The following is a 13348-nucleotide window of genomic DNA, read 5'->3' on the forward strand; positions in this document are numbered from 1 at the left end:
GTTTTTTCAAGGTTGGGGCACCCTTGCCCAGAATTGGCCAAGGCAGTTTGATCCTTTTGACCCCCGGTTAGCATGGAATGGTGGAATAATTTTTTGAGTAAATCGTAGAAGCTTTCCGTTAGATATACGACCCACGACATGTATTTATCGGCATTTTTCTCAGAAAAAACTCCGCTGATATGGTGACTAATGGAACTCAAATACGGCCCGCATACAGCAGAAGGCATTGAAGTGCAAACGAGGCTGCCGAGACTTGCGTTGGTATGTCCCGTCGAAACCGCTGAGTGGCTGCTTGAAAATAGTGTATGTATCTCTAATTCCTTATATGCAATGCCGAAATTTGCTTTTGCCATTGCCTTTTCAAATGCCATCTGTTTGTGCTGTTTACCTTCTAGGTTCCAGCCATCAATGAAATTGTAGTAGAACGCGAACATATCTCCAAGCGTCTGCGGAGGTTTCTGGAGTAGACACATGAGACAAGCGCATAGTGAGCGGAGGTGCGAATTTCTGCCGCAGAAATCTCTTAGAATCTTTCTGAGATCGGCGCCCGTTTTCGTATGCGATGCTAGTTGACTGATATCAGAAAAGCCCATAGGGGTCTTACACGGGATGCCCCGGTGATTAGCCGTACTGCAGTCCAGCTTGCAACCAGGCTTCTTGAACTGGTGTGGCAGGAACCCTGGCAGCCCGTCTTCGAGGAATGACTGTAAGGGAGATTTAAGGCCGCACTTAGGGTGCGAATCACACGTTTGGTCAGCACTTTGGTTGGCTCTTTGGCCAGCGTTTTGGTCAGCCAGTTGTGGACAGTTTTGGTTAGGACACTGCTTGGTGTTACAATTCCAACTGGATCCGCCGACACCCCGGCCGTACCAGCAATCGGCCCATCCGCTGCTATCGGTGTCGTTCTCGCACTGACTGTATAGGAATCGGAACTGGTGATACAATCTTTCCAATATATCTACAAGTAAATCAAAACAATCACTGCCTCTGCTAGGGTAAGATAAGTTTTCTGCGTTCGTATAAAAGTCAACTGCGTAACGTCCACCTGCGTGACCGTGACCCATGATGGCAGTCAGAACCGATTGGGAGTGTAAACAAACATTTGGCAACATATCGGTTACTAATTGTTGTGCCCTGATGTACGAGGTTGCAGCAAGGTTGAGATCATTTGTGGGAACTTTATCACGCGGCTTACCTTTATGTTGGTCTGGCGTAGGGAACAATTCCCTTAAATACCAACGTAGAGAGTAGAATACTGGACTCCACCGCAGACCGGCAAGCCACTGTAGCATCTGATAACTGTTCGCGGGATGTTTGGTTGAGGAGCGAACCTCCAGATGACAGACCTCGTAATACTTCTTGAGGTACTCGTATAAGTAGTAGAGTATGCTAGGTCCCTTATCTCTGAGGAGAGGAGTCTTTTGATTTTTCGCCAGTTTCTCATATAACGCTTTAATATTTTCACCCGTCATGGTTTTGTCTTTATTCTGCAACTCCCCGTCCTGCTTGTCTTCCTCCGTTGGTACCTTATACCCTCGCTTAGCTAAGAAAGCGCCAAGTGCATTGGGCAACTTAACGCCATCCTTGCTTTTATTATGTAAACGAATGCGTTCACTTTTATTTGCGACGCATTCTTTATATAACTCCCAGAAGTCTTGGAATAGTACTTGGATTGTGCTAAGGAACACCTTTGACAACTTTTCACCGTAAGGCGTTAATTTTTCTTTTCCGCTAGAATTTTCAGAATCGGACTTAGTTTCGATCAATTTGTTCGTATTCCAATCTATAGGTTTTCCATCATCATACCCGTTCACATACACCCTCCCCATCTGCTCGACAAACCCATCCAGCCCCTTTTTGACCGCATCGAGCAGCTCCGGGTGCCGGGGGTTGGCGAAGGCGGAGGGGGATAGGAGGGAGAGGGAGGAGGAGAGGGAAGAATGTAGATTAGTGAACTTATTATCAAATATATATGTTCTGGATGGTTTAGAGTCGTTTTTGAGGTGGGTGAGTAATTTCTCGAAATTAGTGTTGGCAGTGTCGAGGTGCTTGGTGTTCTGCTCGGTGGTCTCCCTGTTGATCTCAGGCTCGGGTGGATTTTTAGTATTAATTTGCGCCTTAATATACTTGTGAATCGGATCATAATAGTTCTTGAGTGCGTCGGATAATTTAGTGAAGGTGTCCTTAATGGGCGTACCTGATTTATGTGACGATACAGCTGTATTTATTTTGTCGAGCAAACTTGGAGTTCCAGAACCTTCAACAGGCTCACCAGTTTCACTATTAACCCCTCCCATCACTCTCATCAACCCCTTGAACCCGATCTGCAGATCCCTCTCAATCTCCCCCGGCAACTCTGCCAACTCCTGGCTGACCTTGTCCGCGAACGCGGTGAGGAGCTGCTTGACGGAGGAGACGTAGTTGCGGCGGGCGGCGGTGGAGAGGGTGGAGAGGGCAAAATGAATATTTGTACTGACGTAATTTTGGAGTTCATTTACGTATTTTTGTTTGAGATTATCAGCTTCCACGTTTATGAAACTTTCTGCAGTTTTTATGGCATCCCATAATTGTACATTTCTAAGGCTGTGGAGCTCTTCTTTGATTTTTTTAAGTTTATCAATAATATTGTGCGTCTTTAAGTCGCTTAATTTGCTTTTAATTTTCGTGCCAGCATTGCAGATCGCAATACACAGTTGGTTAAACTTAGAGTCTAATTCTTCCAGTTCTTCTCCAGCCTTAATGCTAACTTTTCCAACGTCATTCAAAGCCTTCTCAACATTGATCTTCATTTCGTTTATGACATCTGGAAGTTTTCCTTTCAAGCCATCTTTCAAAGACACACCCTCAACGTACTTTTTATACTCGGTGAAACCTTTAATATTTTTTCTTATGTCAGCAGTACTTTGTTCGCTACGCCTGCCACCTAAATGCGTAACAGTTATTGACTTACCGTCGGTTCCTATCTGCTGATTGAGTATATCGCCAATGGCGTTATTAAAGGTCTCTTCCACTAAAGTATTGTTGAGCTGAGTAATCTGATGCCTAATCTTAGTGAAGGCTGTGTCTATCTTTTTGCCGAAACTCTCCTGATCGTCACGACCGCCTTTTAATTGCTGATTTATATAATCGACCTGCTTCATGGCTTTATCCAGGTTTTTGCCGAGGTTGTATCCCGCGTCGTTGGATGTTAATGCTTTAATGCCTTCCGCCGTTTTCCTCACAATAAGAGGCAGTTTAAGCAACAACATTTCAATTGCGTATTTGAGATAATCTTTTGGATCAGGAGTCGATTTTGGTCGTCCATTCACATTTAACGTTTGCTCAATCTGCGCAACAATTTCATCGGCTTTCTTATTTTCAACACCTTTTTCAATTGCCCCGGCGACGTCTGAATGAAATTTATGAATGGTGTTCAGCATCGTTTCTACGGTAGCATCGTCGGTTATTGATGTATCAATTTTAACGTCTTCAACAAGCCCTATAATTTTCGGCTTTATTGCACCCATCACCGCTTCTTCGTTCAAGCCGGCATTCACTCCATTAGCTGTCTTCTCCTTAACATACAATGCTACGTAATGCTTGCATATACTATCCTTCTCAAAGAACCTATCAATCCAACCAGGCAAGATTTTTTCTTCCGCTTTTTCCGCGGCTAGCTTCTTAACATATTTCTTTATTGCCTCCGCAATCATACCAAGATATCCATCTCTTTGATTTGTTGCTTTGTGTTCATAAACCTCACGGGTATGCATCGCAATTGCCGTCTTAAGCACTGCCCAATTGTACTCAATACTTTCCTTATTTTTGTCACCTTGGCCTCTTTCAGTATTATCCTTTAAAGTATCGTAATGCTTCACGACATTTTCCTTGACATGCTGCCAAATCGCTTTCTTTATTTCGTTCTTCACATTATACAAATCGCCTTTAAGATGACCGTCCATTTCCACAACGGTAGCAAGTGCCAAGCCAAGATCATTTCTAACGTTATCCAGCGCCTTATTTCCAGCGTTGTGAAGTTCACTGATTTTTTTTTGTAGAGCCTTGACAGCCAACTGAATACCATTTCTATTATTAGAGTCGCTGCCTTCTCGATCATTAACTTCTCCTAATATTGTTTCAACCTCTTGCTCCGTTTGGTAGCAAATTTTACATGCTGCTATGATCCAATGATCTAGATCAACAACACATTTGGATAATGTCTTACTAATTTTCTTTACCTGTTGTAAAATTATAGTTACCTTGTCTTTTAAGGCCTCGACTAGTAAGCTGACTTGATTGCGAACTTCTATGTTAATGCGCGTATTCAGTTCATCCAGCGTCGTCTTAATTGCATTCATCATCCTGTCCAGGTCCTCCCTCGCCTTGTCTGAAAACCTATGAACAATCGCCGACTCACGCGTCACAATTTTCAATGCACTATTTACTTTAGTTCTACAATCATTATTAAGGTCTAAAATGTTTTTCTCAGCATCTCTCATGCTTCCGCAAAATGCTTCGGCGTGTTTCTTAAACTTCTGCAGCTGCTCGCCCACTCGCTCATTCTCCGTAGTGAAGTCATGGCCCTGCACAGAATTATTTGTATTAATTTGACTTACCGTAGTTGTCAAATTCTTCATCTCTCCTTGTAGTTTTTCAATGGGATCTGACACTTTTTTATTAGACTCCTTAACACTCTCATTATGCTCCCTCACCCTATCCGCCACCTGCGCAATGACCTTAAAACCCTCACGCCCGGTGGATAAATTATTTTTAATGTCTCTAAGTAATGTTTCAAGTATATCTCTGCCTACTTTGTACGGCTGTTTGTCGCTGACATCCTTAAGCACACCACTCAAAAATCCCATCACCCCGTCACACAGCCTATCCAAGTCGGAGTAGACAATGCCATCACCAGTGTAGCCTTTGGAATTAGGATCGAAGCCGAGGAAAGTCTGAAGGCCGTCACAAAGGTTATCTAAGAGATTTTTAGGCTCATTTTGTTGATTATTAGAATTCTCATAAAATCCACAAAGCTCCTTCACCTTCTTCAAAGCCTCCAACTTGGACTGCAATTTGGCTGAGTCAGCAGAGGGCGATAGGGAAGGGGGAGAGTGATTATAGAGGTTATTATGCTTTTCAAGATGCTCAATTTCTGCACTGATTTTAGCAATTTCTTTACTAACTAGCTGACTAAGCTCACTAATTTTCACGGTGTCATCAGCCTGGTCAGCAGACTTGTCAGACACAGAAAGCTTAGTAACATGAGAAGAGTAAACATCTTTTAGGTCATTTTTAAGGCTTGGATTATTGTCAAAATAGGCTTTAATAGCATTCACAACGGCTTTCTTAACACTCTCACTTTGACCAACAAATCCTCCAAGCTGTCCAGCAAGGTGACCAAGGCTAATGAGCTTGGAGTCAATGTCCTTCAAGGCTCTTCTAGTAGCATCATCAGTGAGAGAATGGTCGGCATCAACAAGTTATTATTAAGGTTTATAGAGGTCATAGCGTTAATAAGACGAGGTAATTCGAGAGATTTGGAGTTAGGGTGAACATGATGGGACATGGCAGTGGCAGAGGTGGAAGAGGGAAGTGAAGGGTGACAAGGCACAAGTTATTAGGATGGTTTAAAGAGGTCATAGCGGTATTATGGCAGGGTTATTCGAGCGATGTAGGGTGGAGTAAGGGGCGATGTAGAGTGGATAGAGGAGCGATGTGGAGTGGGTAAAAAGGCGATGTAGAGTGGGTTAGGGAGCGATGTGGAGTGGATAAAGGAGCGATTTAGAGTGGATAAAAAGGCGATGTAGAGTGGGTTAGGGAGCGATGTAGAGTGGATAAAAGAGCGATGTGGAGTGGATAAAGGAGCGATTTAGAGTGGATAAAAAGGCGATGTAGAGTGGATAAAGGGGCGATGTAGAGTGGATAAAAGACCGGTGTAGAGTGGGTTAGGGAGCGATGGAGAGTGGATAAAGGAGCGATGAAGAGTGGGTTAGGGAGCGATGTAGAGTGGATACTAATCACCACTTGTGACCATGTCATCGCTGCCGTAACCATGTCATCGCTACTGTAATTATGTCACCGCTGCCGTGCCCATGTCATCGCTGCCGTGACCAGTCATCGCTGCCGTGACCATCAACATGGTCAGGTGCTTGGTCAGCACTTTGGTCAGCATTTTGGTCACCACACTGGTCATGGCATTGGTCAGCATCTTGGTCAGCACGTTGGTCAGCACCTTGGTCAGCACGTTGGTCACCACTTTGGTCAGCACATTGGTCTCCTCACTGCTCATGTGATTTGCCATCAACGCAATCATTACTGTCTACAACATTAGATATCAGTTGCCAGTCAGGTTATTGTCATCAACTGCGCAGTAGATACCGCACCCTGTGAAACGGCCGGATGCGGAAGTAGATCATGGCGCAGATGACGACGATGATGAGGGCGACGGGGACGATGATGTAAGGGGCGGGGTTATGGTCACCTCACTGCTCATGTGATTGGTCATCAACGCAGTCATTACTGTCTACAACATTAGGTGTAGTTGCCAGTTAGGTGATCTGTGGAATAAGGATTACGATGTTTGCGCTAACAAATCGCTGAGATTAGCTGTAGAACGCGATGCAGAAAGGTATCTTGCGTACGAGGAAATCGCGGATGTTGCGGCCCACCGGGAAGCGGAAGATGCACAAGTCGAGCAGGATGATGGCGACGATGATGGCAACGATGACGGCGGCGATGGCTTGGGGGGAAGGGGGGGAAGTAGTCACCTCACTGCTCATGTGATTGGTCATCAACGCAGTCATTACTGTCTACAACATTAGGTGTAGTTGCCAGTTAGGTGATCTGTGGAATAAGGATTACGATGTTTGCGCTAACAAATCGCTGAGATTAGCTGTAGAACGCGATGCAGAAAGGTATCTTGCGTACGAGGAAATCGCGGATGTTGCGGCCCACCGGGAAGCGGAAGATGCACAAGTCGAGCAGGATGATGGCGACGATGACGGCAACGATGACGGCGGCGATGGCTTGGGGAGAAGGGGGGGGTAGTGAAGTAGTCACCTCCCTGCTCATGTGATTGGTGATCAACGCAATCATTAATCTGTCTACAACATTAGATATTAGTTGCCAGCTAGGTTATTGTTATTAGCTGCGCAGTAGATACCGCACCCTGTGGAACGGCCGGATGCGGAAGTATATCATGACGCAGATGACGACGATGGTGAGGGCGACGGCGGCGATTATGATAGGAAGGACGTTGGGGGAATTGGTGGTAGACTGTTGAGTGTCGGTCTGATGCTCAGCGCTGAGGAGAGAGGAGTGACCGAGAGAAGCAGAGGAAAGCTGTTGACTTCGCGATGCAAGAGCACGTGCATCGGCAGCTTTTTTACGTAGACAACAGTAACATGTACATGTGTCAGTGTTACAACCAACACAATTTGAAGTATGGCATTCCTCTCCACTTTGGCGACCTTGGTAGAACTTGCGACATAGAAAAAAACACCCACTACATACTCTACAACACTGGTAGCAGCAGTAACAATTACTACCTTCACAACCATTACCACACTCACACCTGTCCCAACCCATTTTCCCGCTCCCCTCCCACTCCCCTCAGCCTGCAAAGATATCAATCACCTAACCAACGCACTCACCAACTGCAACACGTACCACTGCCGCGCCCAGTCCCCTCAGCCTGCAAACATGTCAATCACTCAAGCAAGAACTCACCAACTGCAACACGTACCACTGCCGCTCCCACTCCGCTCAGCCTGCAAACATATGAATCACTCAAGCAACGCACTCACCAACTGCAACACGTACCGCTGCCGCTCCCACTTGCAGCCCCCTCAACCTGCAAACATATCAGTCATTTAAGCAAACACTCACCAACTGCAACACTACCACTGCCGCTCCCAGTCCCCTCAACCTGCAAACATATAAATCACATAAGCAACGCACTCACTAACTGCAACACTACCACTGCCGCGCCCAGTCCCCTCAACCTGCAAACATATCAATCACCTAGCAACGCACTCACCTACTGCAACACTAGCACTGCCGCTCCCAGTCCCCTCAACCTGCGAACATATCAGTCACCTAGCAACGCACTCACCTACTGCAACACTACCACTGCCGCGCCCACTCCCCTCAGCCTGCAAACATATCAATCACTAAGCAACGCACTCACCAACTGCAACACTACCACTGCCGCTCCCACTCCCCTCAACCTGCAAACATATCGATCACTCAAGCAGAACTCACCAACTGCAACACGTACCACTGCCGCTCCCACTCCCCTCAACCTGCGAACATATCAATCACCTAGCAACGCACTCACAAACTGCAACACGTACCACTGCCGCTCCCAGTCCCCTCAACCTGCTAGCATATCAATCACCTAAGCAACGCACTCACCTACTGCAACACTACCACTGCCGCTCCCAGTCCCCTCAGCCTGCGAACATATCAATCACTCGAGCAGCACTCACCAACTACAACACTACCACTGCCGCTCTCAGACCCCTCAGCCTGCAAGCATATCAATCACTCGAGCAGCACTCACCAACTACAACACTACCACTGCCGCTACCACTCCCCTCAACCTGCAAGCATATCAATCACCTAATAAACGCACTCACCAACTGCAACACTACCACTGCCGCTCCCAGTCCCCTCAACCTGCAAACATATCAATCACCTAGCAACGCACTCACCAATACAACACTACCACTGCCGCTCCCACTCCCCTCAACCTGCAAGCATATCAATCACCTACCAACGCACTCACCAACTGCAACACTACCACTGCCGCTCCCACTCCCCTCAACCTGCAAACATATCAATCACTCAAGCAACGCACTCACCAACTGCAACACTACCACTGCCGCTACCACTCCCCTCAACCTGCAAGCATATCAATCACCTAATAAACGCACTCACCAACTGCAACACTACCACTGCCGCTCCCAGTCCACTCAACCTACAAACTATCAATCACCTAGCAACGCACTCACCAACTGCAACACGTGCCACTGCCCCGCCCAGTCCACTCAACCTGCGAACATATCAATCACCTAGCAACGCACTCACCAACTGCAACACTACCACTGCCACTCCCACTCCCCTCAACCTGCAATCTTATCAATCACCTAGCAACGCACTCACCAACTGCAACACATACCACTGCCGCTCCCAGTCCCCTCAACCTGCAAGCATATCAATCACCTAGCAACGCACTCACCGACTGCAACACTACCACTGCCGCTCCCAGTCCGTCAACCTGCAGACATATCAATCACCTAGCAATGCACTCACCAACTGCGACACGTACCACTGCCGCTCCCTGTCCCCTCATCAACACGCACTCTCACCCCTGTATCCCCCCAGCCCAGGCCGCCGACACCCACGCTGCCCGGGATACCACAGCTGCCCTGACGCGACGCATGTGACTAGCACGAACCGTAACTCTAATTTATTAACAATTCGCAACGCCATGAAAATTGCAGCGAGCCCCGTGCGCTCAACTCCCACAGTGCAGCAGCACCGTGCCACGAGCCGCGGTATCGGCGCCATACTGGCGGAGCGTGTCGGCTACGTGCCTAAATGTGATATTAACCATCGCTACATTGCTGCCTATAAATGCTACTTAACCGGGCCAACGCGGATTACGCCACCTGCCAGTGACTCGCAACACACGGCTTCGGTCACCCGCCGCGGCCCTCACGACCGCTACGTTATCAACCAATCACCCAGCCTCACGTGACACTGACTCAATGGGCAACGCGGACACCTCTCACAGTCCACGCTTAACTCAGCGCACCAGGCAATCAACGTGCTACAACACCCACCAAATTACGGTTCATCCGCCAGCTCAGCACTTTGCCTAGGTGCCAGCTTAGCACTTTGCCTGGTTGCTAGCTTACCACTTTGCCTGGGTGCTAGCTTACCACTTTGCCTGCGTGCCAGCTTAGCACTTTGCCTGGTTGCTAGGTTAGCACTTTGCCTGGGTGCTAGCTTAGCACTTTGCCTGGTTGCTAGGTTAACACGTTGCCTGTGTGCTAGGTCAACACGTTCCCTGGGTGCTAGGTTACCACGTTGCATTGTCGGTCACTCATTACCTAATCTAGGTGCTATCTAGTTCACAGGTTGCCGCTAGAGTAATTCGAAACATTATGCTAAGTTTATCGGTTAGGTGAGTAGGTGATGCTAGGTGAGCTATTACGTGAGTTACTGTGAATTACAAACGTGAATACAATCACGGCTGCAGGTACGATATCTTGGCAAGCCTTCCGACTTGCGCTGCAGCCAACAGCGATTGCGCCGTTATCCTGTGCGATGACGGTATCCTCAGGTGTGAGCGTATGTGCAGCACATCCAGTCTGCCAACCATTACGCAGATGAGGTAGAAGAGGGAGAGTGACCAGAGTGCTAATACGAGATAGGAGAATGGCGTTCTGATGGCCCATAGGAAATTGTCAATATTGTTGAGCAGATCTGCAAGCAAGCATCCTTTACCGAGAACTCTCTCCAAGGCTGTGCAGAAGTCCTTGCACGTGCGTCTCGTTTGTTGACTGTATTGACCGCTGAGGTCATACGGACTGCCGAATGTGAAACCATACTTATACAATGTCGGATGCGTATTAGGGCATTTGACGATGGAGTTGCAACTCGTATTGTGATTTGCATTTTCGAGTGTCTTTACGCTTGGTTTATCAGCGGAGTACGTGACTTGGCAATTCTCAGTGCAGCACTTTTCGTAACATCTAGATCCAGGTGTGTTGCACTTCTTACAGCACTCATCATAAAGCCTTTTGAGCAAATCATAGAAGGTTTCGGTGATGTACACGACCCATGAGAGATATCTGTCTGCGTGATGTTTCGAATATGTTTCACGAATTTCGAGATACAAAGGCTGCAGGTATGCTCCACAGGGCGGTGTCGGTGTTTTGTTTGAGTTACATTGCATAAGGCTCAGAAGTTCACCTCTTACGTGGCTCTCAGTGTGCCTGTGCCCGCTTTGTATGCATACAACGTTTAATTTCGTTTGCTCATCACGGAAATTGGCTTTCCGGACTGCGTCGACGAATGCATCTCTCTTATGCTCACCACTCTTTTCCCACCTGTCAAGGAATTTGTGATAGAAAGCCAATATGTCACCCAGAGTCTGCGGAGGCTTCTGGAGGAGACACGTCAGCATGGAGCACAGCTTAGTGAGCCGCGGTTCTACGCTACCACAGAATTTCTCAAGCACGTCTTTCAGATGCTTGCCCTGCTTCGTGTGAGAAGCTGCGATACCGATGTCCGCGAATCCCATGGGAGTCAGGCACGGTTTGCCGAAGTGATTCGGCACAGCGCATTCCAGCTTACAACCCGGCTTAGTGAACTGATGTGGCAGGAACCCTGGGAGGCCATCCTCAAGGAACGACTGAAGTGGCGACTTGATACCGCACTTGTAATGTTGGTCGGCCGTTTGGTCATGCTTCTGCTTACACTCTTGGTCGGGACATTGAAAGGTGTTGCAGTTCCACGCTGACCCGGCGATGCTCCTGCCGTAGTGGCAGTCCGACCAACCGGAGCTCTGAGGACCGTTGTTACACTGCTTGTAAACGAATAGCATCTGGTGGTATACTCTAGATGCTACGTCAACAAGTAAATCGAAACATTGGCCGGGGTTACTCGGGTACGACAGACCTTCGCTGTTAACGTAGAAGTCAATCGCATATACACCATCCGCGTGCCCGTGGCCTTGGATTGCAACCAGCACGTCAACGGATATGTTGCAAACTTTGCGAAGCATCGTGCTTAGTTCCCCAGCGTTCAACTTCGACTCAGTGGATTCAAGCTTGTACTCGGATACATCGTTCGCTTTATCTCCTTCAGGTTTCTTGAACAGTCCCTTGAAGTGCCCGCATAGTTTATCATACATGGGATTGTGCCGCAGTCCGGTGAGCCATTGCAGCATCTGATATACGTTGCACGGTGCTTTTGGCGATGGAATGTGGCGGAGGTGAGATGTCTTAAAATAGTCGAGCAACTGGTCGTGGAAGAAGCCCAGTATGTCGAGAAGGGTAATGTCATCGTTGCTAGTGCTGCCGGAAGTTTCCGAATTTTTCTTTTTTTTCCAGGTGGTTAAGGTAGTGTTCGAGGCAACATTTTCCAGTTTCTTACATATCATGTCATCGTGAATATTTTTCCCCGTCTTCTTACTGTCCAGTTCACCGTCCTGCTTGTCCTTAGTTGACGGCACATCGAAGCCGCGCTCTTTCAACCAGCTGCCGAGACGGTTACCATTTCGCTTGCCTTTTTCGTCTACGTACAGACAAAGTTGTTGTTTATGCCCCGAAGCGTCTTTTTTACATCCACCTTGTAATGTAACAAAGTCATGGTACAATGTCTCTAAAATCGTCAAAAATATCTTCGAGAAATTTCTACCGTCGTCTGTCAATTTTCCATCTGTATTACCACCATTAGTAACCAATTTACCTAATTTATCAATCCCCTCCCCTCCCTCATACCCGTTCACATACACCCTCCCCATCTCCGTGACAAACCCCTGCAGCCCCGCTCTGACCGCATCGAGCAGCTCCGGGTGCCGGGGGTTCGCGAAGGCGGAGGGGTGGAGAGCGGTGAGGGAGGAGGAGAGGGAGGTGAGAAAAGTGACGAATTTGTTATCATAATTATACTTTTTAGAGTCATTTGAGACACTTAAATGTTCAAGTAATTCATCTACATCGGTCTGAATATTTTTCACTTTTTTAGCTGGGTCATCGGTCAGTCCAGTGCCTACCGGGTAAAAGACGTAACTTAAAATATTAACGAGATATGCTTTCAGGTTAGCTGATAGACTTCTGAGCCGTTCGTTTGCTTGAATGGAATCAGTCTTCTTTACATCCAGTTTCTTCAGCTTATTATTCGAACCGGAAAACGCATTATCCTTATCCATTACTCTCTTCAATAGGCCTTTAACTCCGTTATTGTAGTCAAGCGCAATTAGGTTATTAATTTCATCAATTTGCATATGAACATCTCGTTGCATGGCTGTAAACATTTTGCGGGTTGCTTCATAATAATCTTCTTTGGCTCTAGACTGAATGGCAGTAAGAGCGGCAGCGGAACGTCCAGCTACGAAAGCTTGAAGATGGGCGATAACTGTCTCTGCTTCGTAGTGGATGACGGAACTGTAAAATGTATTGGCGTCTTCAATGATTCTGGCTAGTGTATTTGCTGTATTTGGCCCATCGATTATACTTTTAATTTCTGCTAGCAATGTCGTGAAACTCACGATACCATTCCATTCCTTAAAACCAAAAAATCCTTTACTCAAGACATCACTTAACCTCTCAATAACATCTTGTCTTTTCATCATACA

The 13348-nt window shown here is 47.1% G+C and overlaps 4 protein-coding genes across 4 annotated transcripts; 2 read left to right on the forward strand and 2 right to left on the reverse strand.

Moving 5' to 3' along the window:
* Window positions 1–8: 8 nt before the first annotated feature.
* Window positions 9–5545, reverse strand: BBBOND_0003640 (hypothetical protein, conserved; the record flags this gene model as incomplete). The annotated part of the gene is made up of 3 exons (XM_012915198.1): window positions 9–4562; window positions 4596–5415; window positions 5457–5545. Coding segments are annotated over 3 exons (5463 nt in total), but the record flags the coding sequence as incomplete, so codon positions are not given.
* A 571-nt stretch (window positions 5546–6116) lies between these two features.
* Window positions 6117–7026, forward strand: BBBOND_0003650 (hypothetical protein, conserved; the record flags this gene model as incomplete). Its single annotated transcript, XM_012915199.1, has 4 exons — window positions 6117–6191; window positions 6354–6472; window positions 6521–6758; window positions 6814–7026. 4 exons carry the CDS (start codon window positions 6117–6119, stop codon window positions 7024–7026), a joined length of 645 nt encoding a protein of 214 aa, XP_012770653.1.
* Window positions 7027–7388: 362 nt separating this feature from the next.
* Window positions 7389–8381, forward strand: BBBOND_0003660 (hypothetical protein, conserved; the record flags this gene model as incomplete). The annotated part of the gene is made up of 1 exon (XM_012915200.1): window positions 7389–8381. The coding sequence occupies one exon, from the start codon at window positions 7389–7391 to the stop codon at window positions 8379–8381; it is 993 nt and encodes a 330-aa protein (XP_012770654.1).
* A 1853-nt stretch (window positions 8382–10234) lies between these two features.
* On the reverse strand, window positions 10235–13345 carry BBBOND_0003670 (hypothetical protein, conserved; the record flags this gene model as incomplete). Its single annotated transcript, XM_012915201.1, has 1 exon — window positions 10235–13345. The coding sequence occupies one exon, from the start codon at window positions 13343–13345 to the stop codon at window positions 10235–10237; it is 3111 nt and encodes a 1036-aa protein (XP_012770655.1).
* Between the last annotated feature and the right edge of the window lie 3 nt (window positions 13346–13348).

This window comes from Babesia bigemina, scaffold Bbigscaff_71074, assembly GCF_000981445.1.
Source record: "Babesia bigemina genome assembly Bbig001, scaffold Bbigscaff_71074".
In the NCBI taxonomy this organism is placed as follows: domain Eukaryota; phylum Apicomplexa; class Aconoidasida; order Piroplasmida; family Babesiidae; genus Babesia; species Babesia bigemina.